Raw genomic sequence first — 17,034 nt, 5'->3', positions numbered from 1 at the left:
CGGCGTCAGCCGCCGGGCGGAGGAGGCAGCCTCATTGCTTTGTAATGTGCAGTGAGTTCGTGGTATGATACGGCTGGCTCACCGAAGGGTTCCGGTTCCTGATTTTGCGCCACTGCTCGGCCGTCTAATTCTCGAGTGTATTGGTGGGCAGCCTAATTTCCCGGATTCCCCGCATGAGCTGGAGTCCATATTAATTCGATATCTCTCTCGAGAGGAGATTCTCTCATTTCACTGTGCGTCAGCACGCGCTATAGATCGCCGTTAACAGGACCACTAACATGTTTATTCCAGTTGCATCAACGTAGCGGCCGTGGCGAATACATTAGCGTCTTGTGTGACAACTGCTGCTCCCTTTTATAACGCAGTGCGCCCGTTCGGCGGCTGAGCATTGTTGCCATCCGTGCCATTGTCGGTGTCACCAAGTGAGACAGCCAAGTGAGTGAGTGAGTGAGTGAGTGAGTGAGTGAGTGAGTGAGTGAGTGAGTGAGTGAGTGAGTGAGTGAGTGAGTGAGTGAGTGAGTGAGTGAGTGAGTGAGTGAGTGAGTGAGTGGGAGTGAGTGAGTGAGTGAGTGAGTGAGTGAGTGAGTGAGTGAGTGAGTGAGTGAGTGAGTGAGTGAGTGAGTGAGTGAGTGAACTGCCGCCGGGAACTTTCTCGAAGGCGGTCAACGCCTTGTGTAAACTCGTGCTTGTCTTCTGCGGTGCGCACTCGTCATGGCAACAACTAATTCCACCACGAGTCACAGCTATGATTGCTAGCGCTATCACGAACCATCACTTCGCTTGCGTAACAGCAGTCGACGAGACTTCTGTGGATATCGGTAAGGAGTGCAGTAAGCTAGGCTCGGTATCGCAAAATATTTTTGCAGGTTTCAGCTGGCCGGCCGAGAAACCAAAATAACGCAAACATGCATTAGCGCCCAAAACAAATCAAGGTCGGAAGTGTCCGAGCATTCAACAGGACATGAAACATGCTCGCGCACAGTTTACTGGGGCAATCGAAAGAGACCGCTAAGTGATGAAAAATGCATCCAGTCATGAACGCGTCCATTTACGAGACGGGAACAGCGGTGATTTGCAGCGACGACAGTAGGCTATGTTTCAACTCAGCTCGCGAGACAGCATCACATACGACCGATGCCAAGTACCTTGTTTCAAACACACCGCATGCGCCAAATTTCTGTGCATCGTCCCCGTGCAAAGCAGACTCTTACATCGAGGCTCCTTGATTCGACGCGGGTAAGTTCCGTGCCAGACGCGGGTAGCTATCCGCAACAACTAACGACAAGTGGAAAATTAAACCAGAGGGAACAGTCCCATCAAGCGATCCCGCGGTGCGTCGCTCCCCGTTCTTGGCAGGGTGCCGACTTTTCCGAGAAGAGATGCTGCTTTCGGTAGCAGCAATCTTTTATTCTGGGTATGCGGGCACACGCGTTGACACGGCTTTCGAGACGCTCCTGACCATCGATGCAAAACACCGTGTCCGCTCGCGTTTCCCTGTGTTTATAAATGGAGCAGTCGTGGGCGCACTGTCGCTTTGTGCGCGAGTCTGTGAGAAGTGCAGACACCCGTGAAAGGTGCCCCGCCTTATCCAACCTCACTAAGGTCAGGCTGGGATGCTGAGAAAACAAAAATTCCACTCAGACAGCCTCCAACCCCGTCATCAATGCGGCACGCACCGCTCACGATAGTGCTTTATATGCAGCCCCATCTGTCCCAAACTTCGCATGTACCATCAAACACTGCCTCTTTTCGCGCCCCACAACTCGCCGTATGATTCAGGCGAAGGATTAAATTAGCGGATTAAGATCTAGCTATGATAGACGTGCACATCAGCGATAGGGCTCAAAACCTCTGCATTGGTACGCGATATTGTGTTACTAAAAGGTGGGGAAACATCCTCATGTGAACCTTTCCTCCTTCATCTGAATTTTTGAATATGCCTGGTCGTCCATCTACCTCAAACCACACTTCGTAAAAATGTCTTATCCTCACAAGCCCTCACAACCAACAAACTCCCTGTTTGAGCTAATTGCTCTTATTTCCAATATATACCGAATTTATTGAGTCGCACTGGGGCTGAACTATTGCTTCTTGTGTCCATTTCCGACTGTGCCGAACAGACTGAATGTTTTAAGCTTAGCACTCCGAAGTGCTCAGTCGCCAAAAAAGGCTGCAGGAAATAAAGGGGGACCGCTCATGCTGTAGCTCAAACCTGGCAAAAGCTTTGTCAGTCGTATACCTACCTTGGCGTGAGCTAAAATAAGTTGTGATGGGAGAATCAGAGCCGAATAAAGCGGCGGGAAAATTCTCACGGCGCCTTAAGTAGCCAATCAGAGCCGGGAGAAATTTAGCTGGGAAACTGATTTTTTGCTGCCAGTAGAAGAATAGCGCTGCCATAATTATTCGGAGCAACCCGCTCCCCACTGCACGCTCCGTAAGTTTAAAACAATTCGTTCAGCCGATCGGCGATAAAGGCCACGCTTGAATATACGCTGATCGAATTCGGACTGGGCGTACATGCCAGATGGATAAACAAATCTCATACAAGTTGCAGCCAAACACAATCATGCACGGAGTTTAGTAATAATGTAAAGAAGACGATCAGATTAGGTGGGCATATCTCCGAGAAAGAGGAAGAGGAAGTGATTTTGCGGACCAGCTGACTGCAAGCTTAGCCACCCCCGCTCCGGTCCTGCCTGGATCCCCGCTTAACACTTGGTGGAGGTCGCGGGATTTCTCTTCCATTTCCTCGCCCTGGAGCTCCGCAGCCGCCGAATTCCTACCTCAATGACTGACTCCAGCAACACCACCGGCCCCGCTACTTCGGCCCCTTCTATTCCATGCTCCGGGGTGCTTCGCCAGCGGGACCCGTCGGTCTTCAGCGGTACCGACGATCAGGACGTGGAGGACTGGCTTTCGTCGTATGAACGCGTAAGCACCCACAATAAGTGGGATGACATCTTGAAGCTTAACAACGTGATATTCTACATCACGCAAGTCGCAAAGTTGTGGTTCACAAATCACGAGGCTGACATTCCAAATTGGGCCTCGTTCAAATCTCGCTTTGTGGATGTCTTCGGTCGCCCTGCGGTCCGCAAGCTTCGCGCTGAACACCGTTTGCGCGAGCGGGTGCAGCAGACAGGCGAAACCTTCACAAGCTACATCGAAGACGTTTTAGATTTGTGCCATCGTGTAAATGCATCGATGACTGAAGCTCAGAAGATTCGCCACATCATGATGGGCATCCATGAAGGCGTATTCAACATCCTCATGGCCAAAGAGCCCCGCACTGTAAGTGATGTTGTCACGATGTGTCAAAGCTACGACGAACTTCGTCGCCAACGCATCGTCACTCGACAACCTGAAGGCACGATCGCGACTATGTCTGATGGCACTGTCAGCTCTGCACTTATCCAGGAAATCAAAGACTTCGTACGGGAAGAAGTTGCTCGGCAATTATCATTAATTTCAAATGTTCCGCAATCCAGCTCACACCTCGCTTCGAACATACGCCAGGTTATTCAGGAACAAAGTGCCGAAGCACTTCCGCCCCCTCGACAACCACCTCTTCATGCCGCTCCACTCACAGCTCCGCTCATTCATGCCGACGCTGTCCCGACGCCCGGACCCAGTCCACTGTCTTATGCTGAGGTTGCCGCAAGACCACCCCCTCCTGCGCCTTTTCCATCGTACGGTTCGCCTCAGCGGGCATTTTTCACTCAGCGTCGTGCGCCACCTATTCTACGCCCTTGGCGCACAGCTGACAATCGGCCGATTTGCTTTGCATGTGGACTCCCTGGCCATGTTGCACGCCTGTGCCGCCGTCGACCGGCACCGTACGCTTTCGATCAGAGCCCGGTCAACCACGCGCAGCCGCCGTCCCCTCTCCGTGCGCCCCCTCAGCCCTCGTCTCACTTTGACCACTTCTCGCATGACAACCGCTCAACCTCTCCGCGCCGTCGCTCTCCGTCGCCGATGCGCCGCTGTTCTACCTCGCCAATGCCGGAAAACCACTAGACGCAGTTCCGCAGGCAAGAACTGCGCTTTCGTCGAACAGTGAAAGTCCTGCTTCGCCACCGAACAATTTAATAGACGTTACCATTGAAAATGTTTGTACTCTAGCGCTTGTAGATACTGGTGCTGCTGTGTCGGTTATTGACGTTAGACTGTGCCGCTTGTTACGAAAAGTTGTTCCGCCGTATTCTGGGGTTTCTTTGCGCACCGCCACTGCTGAACACATCAAACCGCTCGGTACCCGCACGGCTCGAGTCACCATTCAGAACTTTCTCTACGTCATCAGTTTTATCGTTCTTCGTGACTGCTCTCATGACATTATTTTAGGGTGGGACTTCTTGTGTCGCAATCGCGCCGTAATTTATTGCGCTCGTGCCGAAGTAGAGCTTTCTCCGCTGTGCACCGCACCGACCACTGTTAACGTCCTTGGGGAAGCCAAATGCCACGTTGCGGAGGCTACTGATATCCCGCCTTTATCTGCCGCTATTGTGCCTATAAACTGTGCCCCTCTTCATGACTGTACAGTGCTCTTCACCCCATCTTCCCTTTTCGTCTCACGACGCTGTCTTCCCTTGCCCTTCGCCGTCCTGAGTGTACGAAGCGGCCGCACCGAACTAGCCATTACTAATGATTCGTTCTACCCACTCATGTTGCAATGTGGCGAGTGCATTGGGCATGCCGACCCTGTTCGATCAGAAAATTTTGTTACCGTCCCGCCGCTTCTCTCCGCTTGTGCCGACACAATCTCAAACAGCATAAGTGCCCTTAGCCCACCTCGTTCCTCGTCTCCTCCATTGCCTCTTGCTGCCTTTGACAAAGCCATCGACAGTGCTCTGGCTTCAGATCAACGCGCCAAGCTCTTCGACTTGCTGAACCGATTCCTAACTTCCTTCGACATCCAGCAGCCATCCTTGGGTCGGACATCGACTGTTGCCCACCACATCTATACTGGTACGCACGCCCCGTTACGCCAACGTCCTTATCGTGTATCAGCCTCAGAGCGCCGCATTATTGATGAACAAGTCGATGAGATGCTCCGTAGAGGTGTTAAGCCTTCCAGTAGCCCTTAGGCGTCCCCGGTCGGTTTAGTCAAGAAGAAAGACGGGTCTATTCGATTCTGTGTGGACTACCGCCGACTTAATGCGATCACACGAAAGGACGTCTATCCGCTGCCACGCATAGACGACGCGCTGGACACTTTGCATGGAGCGGAATTTTTCTCTTCAATCGATTTACGATCTGGCTACTGGCAAGTTCCAATGGCTGAAGACGATCGCCCCAAGACAGCTCTTGTCACTCCCGACGGGCTCTATGAGTTCAACGTCATGCCGTTTGGCCTGTGTAACGCGCCCGCCACCTTTGAACGCATGATGGACAATATTCTCCGCGGTTTGAAGTGGTACACATGTCTCTGCTACTTGGATGACATCGTCGTATTTTTACCCGACTTCGCGACCCACCTAACTCGCCTTGAAACTGTCTTGCAATGTCTTAGCGACGCTAGTCTGCAGCTCAATCTGAAAAAGTGCCATTTCGCCACTCGCCAACTTACTATTTTAAGGCATTCAGTGTCCAAGGATGGCATCCTTCCTGATCCATCTAAACTCCGCGCTGTCGCTGAGTTCCCGAAGCCAACACCTATCAAGCAACTGCGCAGCTTCATAGGCTTATGCTCCTATTTTAGGCGTTTCGTTCGGAACTTTGCGACCATCATTGCTCCTCTGACGCGACTTCTCAGCGCCCACAAAGATCTTTCTGCCTGGTCGCCGGCTTGCGATACTGCTTTTACGAAATTGCGCACGATACTTACCTCACCCCCCCCCCCCCCCCCGTATTGCGCCATTTTGATCCGGCTGTGTGCCCCGCCGGGGTGGCGCAGTGGTAAGACGCCCGGCTACTGTGCCGGAGTTCCCGGGTTCGAACCCGACCTCGGCGGCTGCGTTTCGATGGAGGCGAAACGAAGTGGCGTCCGTGTGCTGTGCGATGTCAGCGCACGTTAAGATCCCCAGGTGGTCGAAATTACTTCGTAGCCCTCCGCTACGGCTCCCCTTTCTCTCTTTCCACTTTCACTCCCACCTTCCTCCCTTCCCTTACGGCGCGGTTCAGGTGTCCACAGAGCAAGTGTGACAGATACAGCGCCTTTCCCTTCCTGTGAACCAACCAACCAACCAACCATCCGGCTGCTCCTACCGAAGTGCACACCGATGCCAGCGACGCCGTCCTCGGCGCTGTTCTTGCCCAACGAAAACCCGGTGTTGATGAATACGTTGTGGCGTACGCAAGTCGAACGCTGACCAAGGCCGAGACCAACTACACGGTGACAGAAAAGGAATGCTTGGCAATTCTTTGGGCGCTTCAGAAATTTCGGCCATACTTGTATGGGCGCGCATTTGATGTTGTTACGGACCACCACGCTTTATGTTGGTTGTCTTCACTAAAAGACCCCACCGGCCATCTCGCCCGCTGGTCGCTTAGACTACAAGAGTATGATATCCGAGTCATCTATCGTACAGGGCGTAAGCACTCCGACGCAGACGCTTTATCTCGCTCGCCAGTGTCGCCTGACGCTCCGTTGTCCCCTGGCTCCAGCTCCGCCTTGTCTTCCTTGTCCATCGACGACATGCCATCAGAACAGCGCAAGGATCCATCGCTTACATCACTAATCGATCTTCTAACGAACTCGTCACTTTCACCGGCTCCTCCCGCCCTTCGTCATCAAGCGCAGCATTTCGCCCTTCGTGACCGTCTTCTCTATCGACGCAACTATATGCCAGATGGCCGTAAGTGGCTGCTCGTCGTACCTCGCCACCTCCGAAGTGATGTCTGCGCATCTTACCATAACGATCCGCAGTGTGGCCATGTGGGTGTATTTAAGACTTATGAACGGTTGCGACAGCGCTTTTACTGGCGCGGTATGTATACCTTCGTCAGTAAGTATGTGCGTTCGTGCGTCGATTGCCAACGTCGCAAGCCTCCTCCTCTCCATCAGCCGGCTCCACTACAGCACCTTCCGTGCCCATACCGACCATTTGATCGTGTTGGCATCGATTTGTATGGACCTCTGCCGTACACATCTGCAGGAAATCGTTGGATAATCGTGGCCGTCGATCACCTTACTCGCTATGCGGAGACAGCAGCACTTCAGGATGCCACCGGACCCACTATCGCGTCCTTTCTTCTTCTTCATTTCATTCTGCGGCACGGTGCCCCCCGTGAACTTCTAAGTGATCGAAGCAAATCTTTCCTATCCGAGGTTGTCGAAGCGCTCCTACGCGAATGTCAAACCATCTATCGGACAGCCAGCGCGTACCACCCTCAAACCAACAGACTGACAGAGCGCTTCAATCGCACACTAGGTGACATGATGTCCAAGTACATCGCCTCCGATCACTCCGATTGGGACAAGATTCTCCCATTTATAACCTACGCCTACAACACCGCCGTGCAAGCAACTACCGGATTCTCGCCATTTTTTCTGCTGTACGGGTGTGAACCTTCGTCTCCACACGACACCATCCTTCCCTACCGTCCTGATACCTCAGAGTATACATCGCTTTCAGCAGCTGCCAGGCACGCTGAATAATGTCGCAAACTGGCTCACTCACTCATTCCGAACGAGCAAGCCCGGAAACAAGCGCACAGCGACAGCAGCCACTCTGTCCACCAATTTTCTCCCGGTGCTCACGTGTGGCACTGGGTCCCATCGACACCAGCCGGTCTGACCAACAAGTTTATTTCCAAGTACCACGGACCCTACCTAGTGCTCGAACAGACTTCTCCCGTCAATTACCTTGTTGAACCGCTAGCCGCTTCCACCGACCTTCGCCGCCGTGGGCGTGAGATTGTTCACGTCGACCGTTTGAAGCCTTACTACGATCCCGCATTCCTTTCGTCTCCTTGAGTAGCCAGGATGGCTCCTCTTTTCTGCGGGGACCAGATTGTAAAGAAGTTCAGATTAGGTGGGCATATCTCCGAGAAAGAGGAAGTGATTTTGCGGACCAGCTGACTGCAAGCTAAGCCACCCCCGCTCCGGTCCTGCTCGCTGCCAGTGCCCGCTACCAGTGCCTGGATCCCCGCTTAACAATAATAACATAAATACCAAACCGCAAGGCACTAGTACACATAACTAACGATTTAATACTGTACACATACAAAACAGAAACAGGGCGACACTTAATCTGTTTTTAAGTGTACCACGCCCGCCTACCACGCCCGCCGTGGTAGGCGTCCCGCTGGGCGCGGACAGGGGCCGTGTTCATTCTCGCGGCCACGCAATCACAGATCGGACGAAAACACAGAACTTCAAACACAACAGGACTCAAGTGCCGTTTAGCGGGCCAGCTCGTAGAGCTGTGCGTAGTTGTGAGCATGTGTCTTTGCTGTAATAGTATGAGCGCTTCTCCTGTAAATACCCATCTATACTATAGCCTAAAGTTAAGTTTTTGTCTATCCTTTCGCTTTCGCCGTCTTCGTCTCTCCTGTTAACTACACGTCACTCGCCAAGTCGACGGGCACCTCGAAGAGTTGATGTACAGAACAGAAAAAGGAAAAGGAAGACAACAAACCTATTTTTTCTCTTTTCGGGACAACGGGGTCTATAACGCTATCGCGTTAACAAACACATTTGTTACGGACGAAGAAGGAAGAAGAGGGCAGTGGCGCGGGCAGTGGCGCGGGCAGGAGCGCGCGCGCAAGGCCCGCACACAGGTTCATTAAACGTCATCTCACGACCATCGAGCATCTTTCCTCTGTCCTCTGTTCTCCTGTTGTCATCGCTTGCCGTCACGTAACAATATACTGGTTACTGTGGATTTATTACACAGAGTTCTTACTTCACTCTAACTTTACAGCCAGTGTATCCCGCGCTGCGCATTCTTCGGAACTCATTTACCTTCCGTGCTTCAATTTCGCAAAGGCGCCCGGAGGTTGCACTAACGGTGACTACGTGAGAGCATATGATTAATTATACTGAAGACAGAAGTGCGGCCGACCACATCGAAGCTGCACGGTGGAGCCAGTGCGCGCTGATATTCCAAGTAAACTTTCAGGGACACTCAAGGAAAGTAAGGCAAGCCCATGATTCTGATACCAAATCACCTATCAGAGCGCGAAACAAAAATACATCTAGCTAATACAGTGATGCCTAAAAACAGCCTTCATCATTTCACTGCCAACTGATACACCAGCTCGAGATAGAAAAACAAAAACAAGAGACCAGCCCCGCTCACCGCACAACAATGCGTCACCAAGCGAATATGGCTTAGTTGTGATCGTTTATCGCGGAAGCTCTAGCACAATCGTCAGAGCCGAGAAATAATATGGGGACCCCTTAAGCTCCGCCTTGAAAGGTACGGTGCAACAGCGTTTAGGCTACCAGCCCGCATGGAAAGTGCCGCTTTAAGCAAGTCGTATAAACGTGCCTGCATGGCCTAGCACTGACGTGAATGCAAGCGTCCTGGCAGGCTGATCACGATATCACCCTCCCATATATGCAAGGAAAGGCCCGAATTGGCAGCTCCTGCCATACGTAACGTCAGCTGACCCTTTGCCCAGTAAGCGCGCGGCAATTTCAGTTGCCAGCGCCATGCTCGTAATGTTTTGCTTACAACGGAAATGCCCGAGTCGACGCCGGATTTCTGGTGAACGGGGCCTATATCGCTATCGCGTTAAACTGCGAAAGAATGCTTTTTGTAATTCTTTCTGGCAGCACCAAGTATTTGTATGTCGAGATTATCTTGTTAAATCTCATTTGGCGTCCGGATATTCTGGTTTCGGTACCCTCATGACAGCTCTCAGTTTTTGCTCGACGTCCCCTCAAGGAAGCCACAAGAGGAGCTAAAAGAACTCCATTTTTAAAACCGTCGGAGTGGAGAGAGTTCAAGGAAGGCACAAGAGAAGCTAAAAGAACTCCATGTTTAAAACCGTCAGAGCGGAGGGGACTCAAAACCAGTAATTTCTCGGGGGAAGCGAGTACGGAACGTTGTAGTTATCTCCGCAGCCGACCATGCCACGCCCAGACTGCCACGCGCTCTCGCGCTGTTCATTGCACGTCGTCGTGTCCATCAACAAACCATCTATATGCAAAGGTTGTTGCGCGCCCAGCTTGGTCTAGCTACGTTAAAACCATTTTTTTCTTCTTGCTATCCCGTCATGGAGAGCCAGTAAAAAAGTCGGAGCTAGACGCACCGCTGCCTCCTACCCGACGAGAGCCACGCCCTCTTCGCTGCGGTCTTTGGCGAGCCAATGAAAGCCCCCATCCTAGCGACGTCGCATTGGCATAATTATCCTCACAGGCGGAATACGCGGGAAAACCCGGCACCGGTGGTCGCTGCGAGAGGTAGAAATGGCCGTTATAAAACACCTCACCGTACTTTTTTGTACGCTGCATGCAGTGAGTGGCGTTTGCTCTGCACAGTGCAAGAATTCAATAGGGACGTTTTTAATTTAGTGTATGGGGTTTAACGTCCTAAAGGGACTCAGACTATGAGAGACGCCGTAGTGGAGGACTCGGAAATTTCTACCACCTGGGGTTCTTTAACGTGCACTGACATCGCACAGAACACGGGCACCTTGCTTTTCGCCTCCATCGAAAAGCGGCCGCCGCGGTAAGGATGGGAACATTTCTTCCATGGGAACATTTTTGCTCAACTGAGTGCCTCAACAAGCGATATGTGCGATCGAAAGATGCGCAGACAAGATGAAAACATGTTTGACAGAACTGTAGGTATAGCCTTGTCACAACAACGCGCTGGCGAATTACCAAATTGACAAGGACAGCAGTGTCATGGACATGTTTACGTTTTGCCAGTAGCCCTCTGTCTAGCTATTGTCGCGACGAGCGCCGAGAGGCTCTTATTTGCTGTTGTGTTAGAAAACGTCAAGAACAGCGCAAGCTGATCGACAGAGCACTCAAGACGGCAAAAGCCACATTCATTGGAAGAATTCCCTCGCTAAATAAAGTTTTACAGCACGAATCTGCATCTTGTAGGGCCTAAAATGGTCTCCTGGGACAACCAATGAGGCAAGAGGAATGACGACACGATAGCTGAAGCCACTCCATAATCAGAGTCTAGCGTGCCAGCAATAGAGGCAGATGTAGACGCGTATCTTTTCAACGTCTGAAGCGGGCGCAGTTTAAAAAAAAAAAAGTGACCTGCGGGCAAAGCTTCTTGTGCTTCCGTACTACCAACGATCTACCCTCCAAGGTGATCATACCTTTAAAAGCCTTCGAACTGTTCTCTTGAACTTGTGAAGGCACGCAAATTGCTGTTATCTTTTTTGTTCTTCGGTTTCTTTTGCGTGTTCAGTTGCGTGTTCAATTTCAGTTTTGACTCGTAATACATAATTGCGAAGGGAGACACATAGGACTACTTAAACGTCATTGTTTTGTGTGGACTGTTAAGGAGAAAAAGGCGTGTTTTCATATCGAGCGGCATGGAGCTGAGAACTCCGTAGAAATATTTAACATCACTTCGCCTTTCAAGGACGCACTTACTCGCAGGCGTCGGACAGGTCCTTTTTGGTGTTGCCTTCGTGGACGAGGTTGGCCAATCGGCCATACGTCATGGACACAAGGAGGGCGAGGTGAATGGGCTGGTCACAGCACTGCCACAGCCGCTTTCCGAGCGCCGTGCGTTGCGTGAAGGCGCACCAGAGAGCCAGCAGTGCCAGCGCCTTACGCTCGGCAGCCCCGGGGTCCAGCGTGTAGATTCCCGCCGCGTTCATGGATAACTCCTGGCTGTCCACGAATCCCCGGAGGCCCGCCAGCGACTCGATCAGCCAGTTCAGCTCCGTGTCCACGAAGTGCTTGCCCAGCTTGGAGAACTGCGCAAAGTGGTGGTGGCGTCTATTTTTCGTTGTTTATTTTTGTTGTCTCAAAGACCCCAGTAAAAGGCATTACATGAGTGGTGGGTATTCAGAACGAAAGCACGAAATGGACGATATTATGTCCGAAGACAAGCTTGGCATAGGCAAACAGCTCGCAGAATCAAGTTGCTACAATGGTTACAGGGAACAATAACAGAAAATGATAAACAGGCACGGAACAGTGGATGAGAAGCTGGATAACATATTTCTAAGCAATAAAAAGTTGCAAACTGAAAGCAAAGTACTATACATAAATGTTTCAGCAGTGAGGTGCTGGTAACTAAGGTACGTCAAGAAATTTCAACAGGTCCTTGAACTTAGTCAAATCTTCGATATTCACGGGGGTGTTGGAAAGGCCATTCCAATCGTTTGCTGTCCGGTCGAAGAAAGACTGCTCAAATGTTCCTGTTTTTGGGCAACAGTATGACACCTGTTGTTATTGTGACAAGGTGAAAACTGGAATGTTTTGTTGTGTAGGTTCATGATGGGAGTGATTAGTATAGTCGATGAAAGAGAGCTACACGTGCTAAATTTCGGCGGTTAGTTAATGCAAGTAAGCCGACACGCTTCTGTAACTCAGTTAAACCAGTGTAGGATGAATAATCGAAATAGATCAATCCAACGGTGCGATTTTTGTTAGTTACAATGCTGTTCGAAAGGTACTGTTGGTCTGCGTTCCAACCAGCGGCTCCATATCTCATATGGGGCCTAACTAATCATTTTGCATCTGCCGGATAGGGCAGAGCTTCATGGAGCGTTGAAGGTAGCCCAGGGATCGCCTCGATCGGCACTTAAAATCGTTACAGGGTTCTAATCCTCGATATTTATATCCTTTAGTATACTGCAACCGAGAGCCGCAGACAATGTCATTATATGCAGATAAATTGGAGCACCTGCGCAAATGTAGGTGCGACAGCGCTTCGGTTGAACCGAGCGTGTTCCAGTACCAGACGGAGTTTTAATGCGGAAAATTTAAAGAGGGGATCCAGCTTATAGGGGAACTGATAGGATGGCCACCGAGAGTAATGAAAGCCGACAATAGTGACAGATACTTCACTTTCACGCAAAAAAAAAATGAATACACCGCGATGTCAATCGGATGTACGCCACGTTGCCAGCGATCTTTTTGAGCAATTCCCTTAACACGCGATTAAATAGGTGGCTTATGGCAATATCCAAAAGTACCGAACCCCTAGACTGCAGTTGTTTTCAACCTAAAAGCGATAAAATGGCGAGAACATGCCAGACAACGCGTATGGCCGGCGAGCGCGCCTGGCCTTCAAAACGATCCACGCGCAGCGCACCCATTAAGCGGGCGAGGAGAATCGAGGAGGAAGCCGGACGCGCGGAGGAGAGTGTTTTTTACTTTCAGTGGTGCACAGAGCAGCGCCGCCATATTTTGCTTCCAGTTCTCATTCGCCTTGCCACAATGCCATCGACCGCGCAAAACACAACACGGAAGCGCGCTGAAACGGCTTTCAAGATTGAGGGTAATGGGTTCGATGCGAAGAACGAATTGTTTTGATCATCCTCGTGATGCCGTTTAGTGCTCGCCACTGAAGGCCGCCTGTCGGTCGTTTCGCAAAGTGTTCCCGGGAGACGTGTTGGCGCTGCATCCGTCGCTGCCAGGATAGCCGACGTTCGCGGTTACGATTTTTGTTTATTTTGGTCGGCTTTTGCCTGTTCCTATACACTGTGACCTTTGGCAGGAACTATTAGCTGATGGCTACGCTCATTGTCAAGGTTGGGTTAAACACATTGTGCGTTTTTCCAAACGTGAAGCCCGTTCTTCGTCGGTTTCTTCGGCATGCCGTCTTTTCAGGGCCTCATTCCGACGGGCCTTCTTCGCATTCCGACGCGCTACTGTATCAGGGTGTTCGTCCTCCGTCTCGTGCAGTGTTGTAACCTAGACAAGAGCCCGGAGGCCTCTTTATACACGTGTCGGGCATCTGCTTCCGCTTCACACTGACGTCACCTCACGAGACCTTGACCTAAGAGGTCACGGGCCATTTGGTGACTTAGGTGACTATGTCCAAAGTCACATAGCGACTACCAGGCTTAACACAGAAATTTGACCTCTAGGTGGAAACTGTGCATACACGACGGCTCGGTCTACCTACCGTAGTGAAGTCCAAAATGGTTCTCTCTTGCTTAGAAACGAGAACGTGAATGAAGGTGCAGCCATTGGGATATATGAATGCATATACGCTCCATCGGACAGCTGCAAATTAGCGCTAAACTGCCACCTAGAGGGCGGAGCCTAGCTTGACTGCGAATTTGCTTCAGCATTTGATCAATTTTAGGCGAATGCACTATTTCTCGAAGTCGAACAGGGCCTTCAGTGTTGCGTCACGGATACTGAGGCTTTCCTTTCCTGCAAACCAATTCGTATTATATTATTCAAGAGTCCATACAGAGCGTGACAGATGCCGCCCTTTCCTTTCCAGTAAAACAATTACTAATGAAAGTATATTATTAGTAGTAGTGGTAGTAGTAGTAGTACAAGACTTTATTGAGGCGCAACACTTAGGCGTCTTATACGTCGATGGCCTGTTCGACGAGCAAGCGCTGTTCTTCTTCACCCTCAGCCCCAAGCCAGTCCAACCAGGTCCAGATAGTATGGGAGGAGGTGGGAAAGAATCTCGATTGCAGTGCAACCGGGCATGAAAATAGGCAGTGGAAAAAGTTCGCATAAGGGAAAGGGCAGTTCCGGCATGATGGATCACGACGGAATTTGTACAGGCAGTTATGAGCGCTTATTCAGCTCTATCTGCCGAAGGACGTGAGCCTCCCGAACGGAGAGATTAGGATGACGGTCGGGGTAGAGCTTGCGGTCTAAGCGAGCAGTATTGTAGTATTCGCTGGTGGTGGCGCGAAGAGACAGTCTCGACCCGCCCTCCAAGGATCTTGGCCAGGGGACGAACGGTGCCCGATTACGAGTATTAGTATGGTATGTAAAAATGATAGTGATGATGGTAATTATTAACAAATACTAATAAGATAATAATCCGTAATAATTAGTGAGATAATAATATAAAGACCAAAATGACAAGAAAATAATTAAGATAACATCTTGCTGCACGCCGTGGTTGCCTGCACGGGCGCACCCACGTCAAATCACGCCACGCTGGCGAGTCAGCCAGGTCCTTCGACTGTCTCGGCCGAAGAAGCCCGCATCCGGTGCGCTGAGTTGGAACGGGAGAGAATACGCCATAAAAGCGAACACGTCGCCTAATGTGCGTACATTCTAGAGCCTAACCAAATCTAAACTAAGAGAAAAAAAAAAACCAACAACTAAAACGATTTAAACGTGCTTTTTTCGCAAGTCTAACTCGGTTTAACCTTACTTGGAACCCTACTAATTTTTTTCAACAGAGGAATTCCCCGTTGACTCGTTGTCATCTTATATATATATATATATATAAGATGACAACGAGTCAACGGCGAATGATATATATATATATATATATATATATATATATATATATATATCGCTATGAACCTATACGGAAGCCCTATAGTGAAACATGCTTTTATGTGCTAATGCCGTGGTACCCCGACCCGAAGCGACTTTTCTTCCCGGTTGACTCCACATCATAGGAACACCGCTCTTTCATTAATCGCATCATCGGCCGAATTCGCAGGTTATTATTTCGGGAATATTATTTCACGCAAAGTCCGCGACATTACCCGTTTCGGCATGCAAGATGTGCTCGTGTTGATTGGACATTTTTGAGCACGTGCTGTTGCAACTAGCTGAAGAGCGATTAATTGAGCGCTTCACCTATGCTACATTCCATTCTTGATAAAGCCTAAGCGCTTCGTTACAAGCCTGAAATGGTCACTGAAACGACATTCTACAAGCACCGCCGTACGTAACAGTCGCTGTTTTGGACGTCAATTTTAAATGCGTGGGACAATAAATGTGAAATATATTGTAAAGCACAGTTGTGAACATATTTCACGGAATGTTCTAATCATCCGACGAGTAGGTCTTGCTTTAAAGTTCCTCCTGTGCTCGCAATCGATTAGTTAATAATGCCATAAAAACCCAGTGGCGCGCGGTTTTGACAATTAAAAGTAAGCGACTTCCCGAAGGAGGATATGCAAACATATTGAATATTATGGTGTGATGGAGCTTTGCTAAAATATGTATGTGCCAGGCAAAGAAAGCTGATAATAAATAAGTTGCGCGAATAAAATTAATTCATCGCAGCTTCTAGAGCTAAGAAAGATCTTTCCGTTTTCCGTGCGCCGTTAAATGAATGTACCAACCGCTTCGAGCACTGACCATTTCATGAAGTGGCGTGCCTCCCGTCCACTCGTCTCATGTTTACTTTGCACTCAAGACTTACGAAAATGGCTTCAAGAATAAAGTCGTACAAATATGTGCAGCGGTGTACACTATTCAAATTAACTGTAAACATCATTACACTGTAACCAGCCTATTTCATTGTCTCTGCCGCAACTCGAACGCAGCGGTACTCGATAATTTATGACAACGCGCCGATATATTCCTTCACCTAATTTCATCCCTAAATATGCAGCAGAAATAGCAAGCGACTTATCAATACGAAATGAGACCTAACAGAGCGCTCTCGGTCGCGTTACCTGCCGAATAAGCGCGAGTAGGTCCTGTCTCCAGCGCGTTTTTTACGAGTCCTATCACTTACACAAAGGAAAACTATTGCTGCTCCGAAGATCTTTCACTGTGAATAAGGCATTTCATTGAGTCTGTGCAGAACATCCGAGAGAAATAGTGTAGATGACACGCACACGAAGAGCCACGAGCTCTCCGCCCCTCGCTCGTCGGACACTCGAGGCGACCCCGTCCGACAGAGGGCGGGTCTCATCGAAGCTGGCGTCGACAAACGCCCTAGACCTAGACACCTCTCTCTCTCTCTCTCTCTCTCTCTCTCTCTCTCTCTCTCTCTCTCTCTCTCTCTCTCTCCCCCTGGCTCACCGCTTCCGCGCTCTTCTCTCGCCTTCCCTTCGCTTTGTGAAAAAAACTGTTGAGGCACTTAAGACCGCCTACGAAGGCGAAAGCTGCCGCGAATGATAGTTGATACGCGTCGGTCATGCCACTCACAGCGTTGCCTTCAGGGTCTGTAAAAGTAAAGCAATATAAGATGACATCAGTCATTTCTTTCTGAA

At 50.1% G+C, this 17,034-nt stretch overlaps 1 protein-coding gene across 2 annotated transcripts in view; it reads right to left on the bottom strand.

Moving 5' to 3' along the window:
• Nucleotides 1-17,034, bottom strand: part of LOC146192317 (transient receptor potential cation channel subfamily M member-like 2) — a 164,602-nt gene that overhangs the window by 70,113 nt on the left and 77,455 nt on the right. For both annotated transcript variants that reach the window (XM_084602439.1, XM_084602438.1), the window contains exon 9: nucleotides 11,510-11,838. In XM_084602439.1, the coding sequence (XP_084458565.1) occupies nucleotides 11,510-11,838 (329 nt within the window). The remainder of the gene's footprint in view (nucleotides 1-11,509; nucleotides 11,839-17,034) is intronic.

This window comes from Amblyomma maculatum, chromosome 4, assembly GCF_055883805.1.
Source record: "Amblyomma maculatum isolate TAMU_Amacu chromosome 4, ASM5588380v1, whole genome shotgun sequence".
NCBI lineage: Eukaryota > Metazoa > Arthropoda > Arachnida > Ixodida > Ixodidae > Amblyomma > Amblyomma maculatum.
The sequence above is the reverse complement of the archived record's forward strand: the minus strand, read 5'-3'. Positions and strand labels throughout refer to the sequence as shown.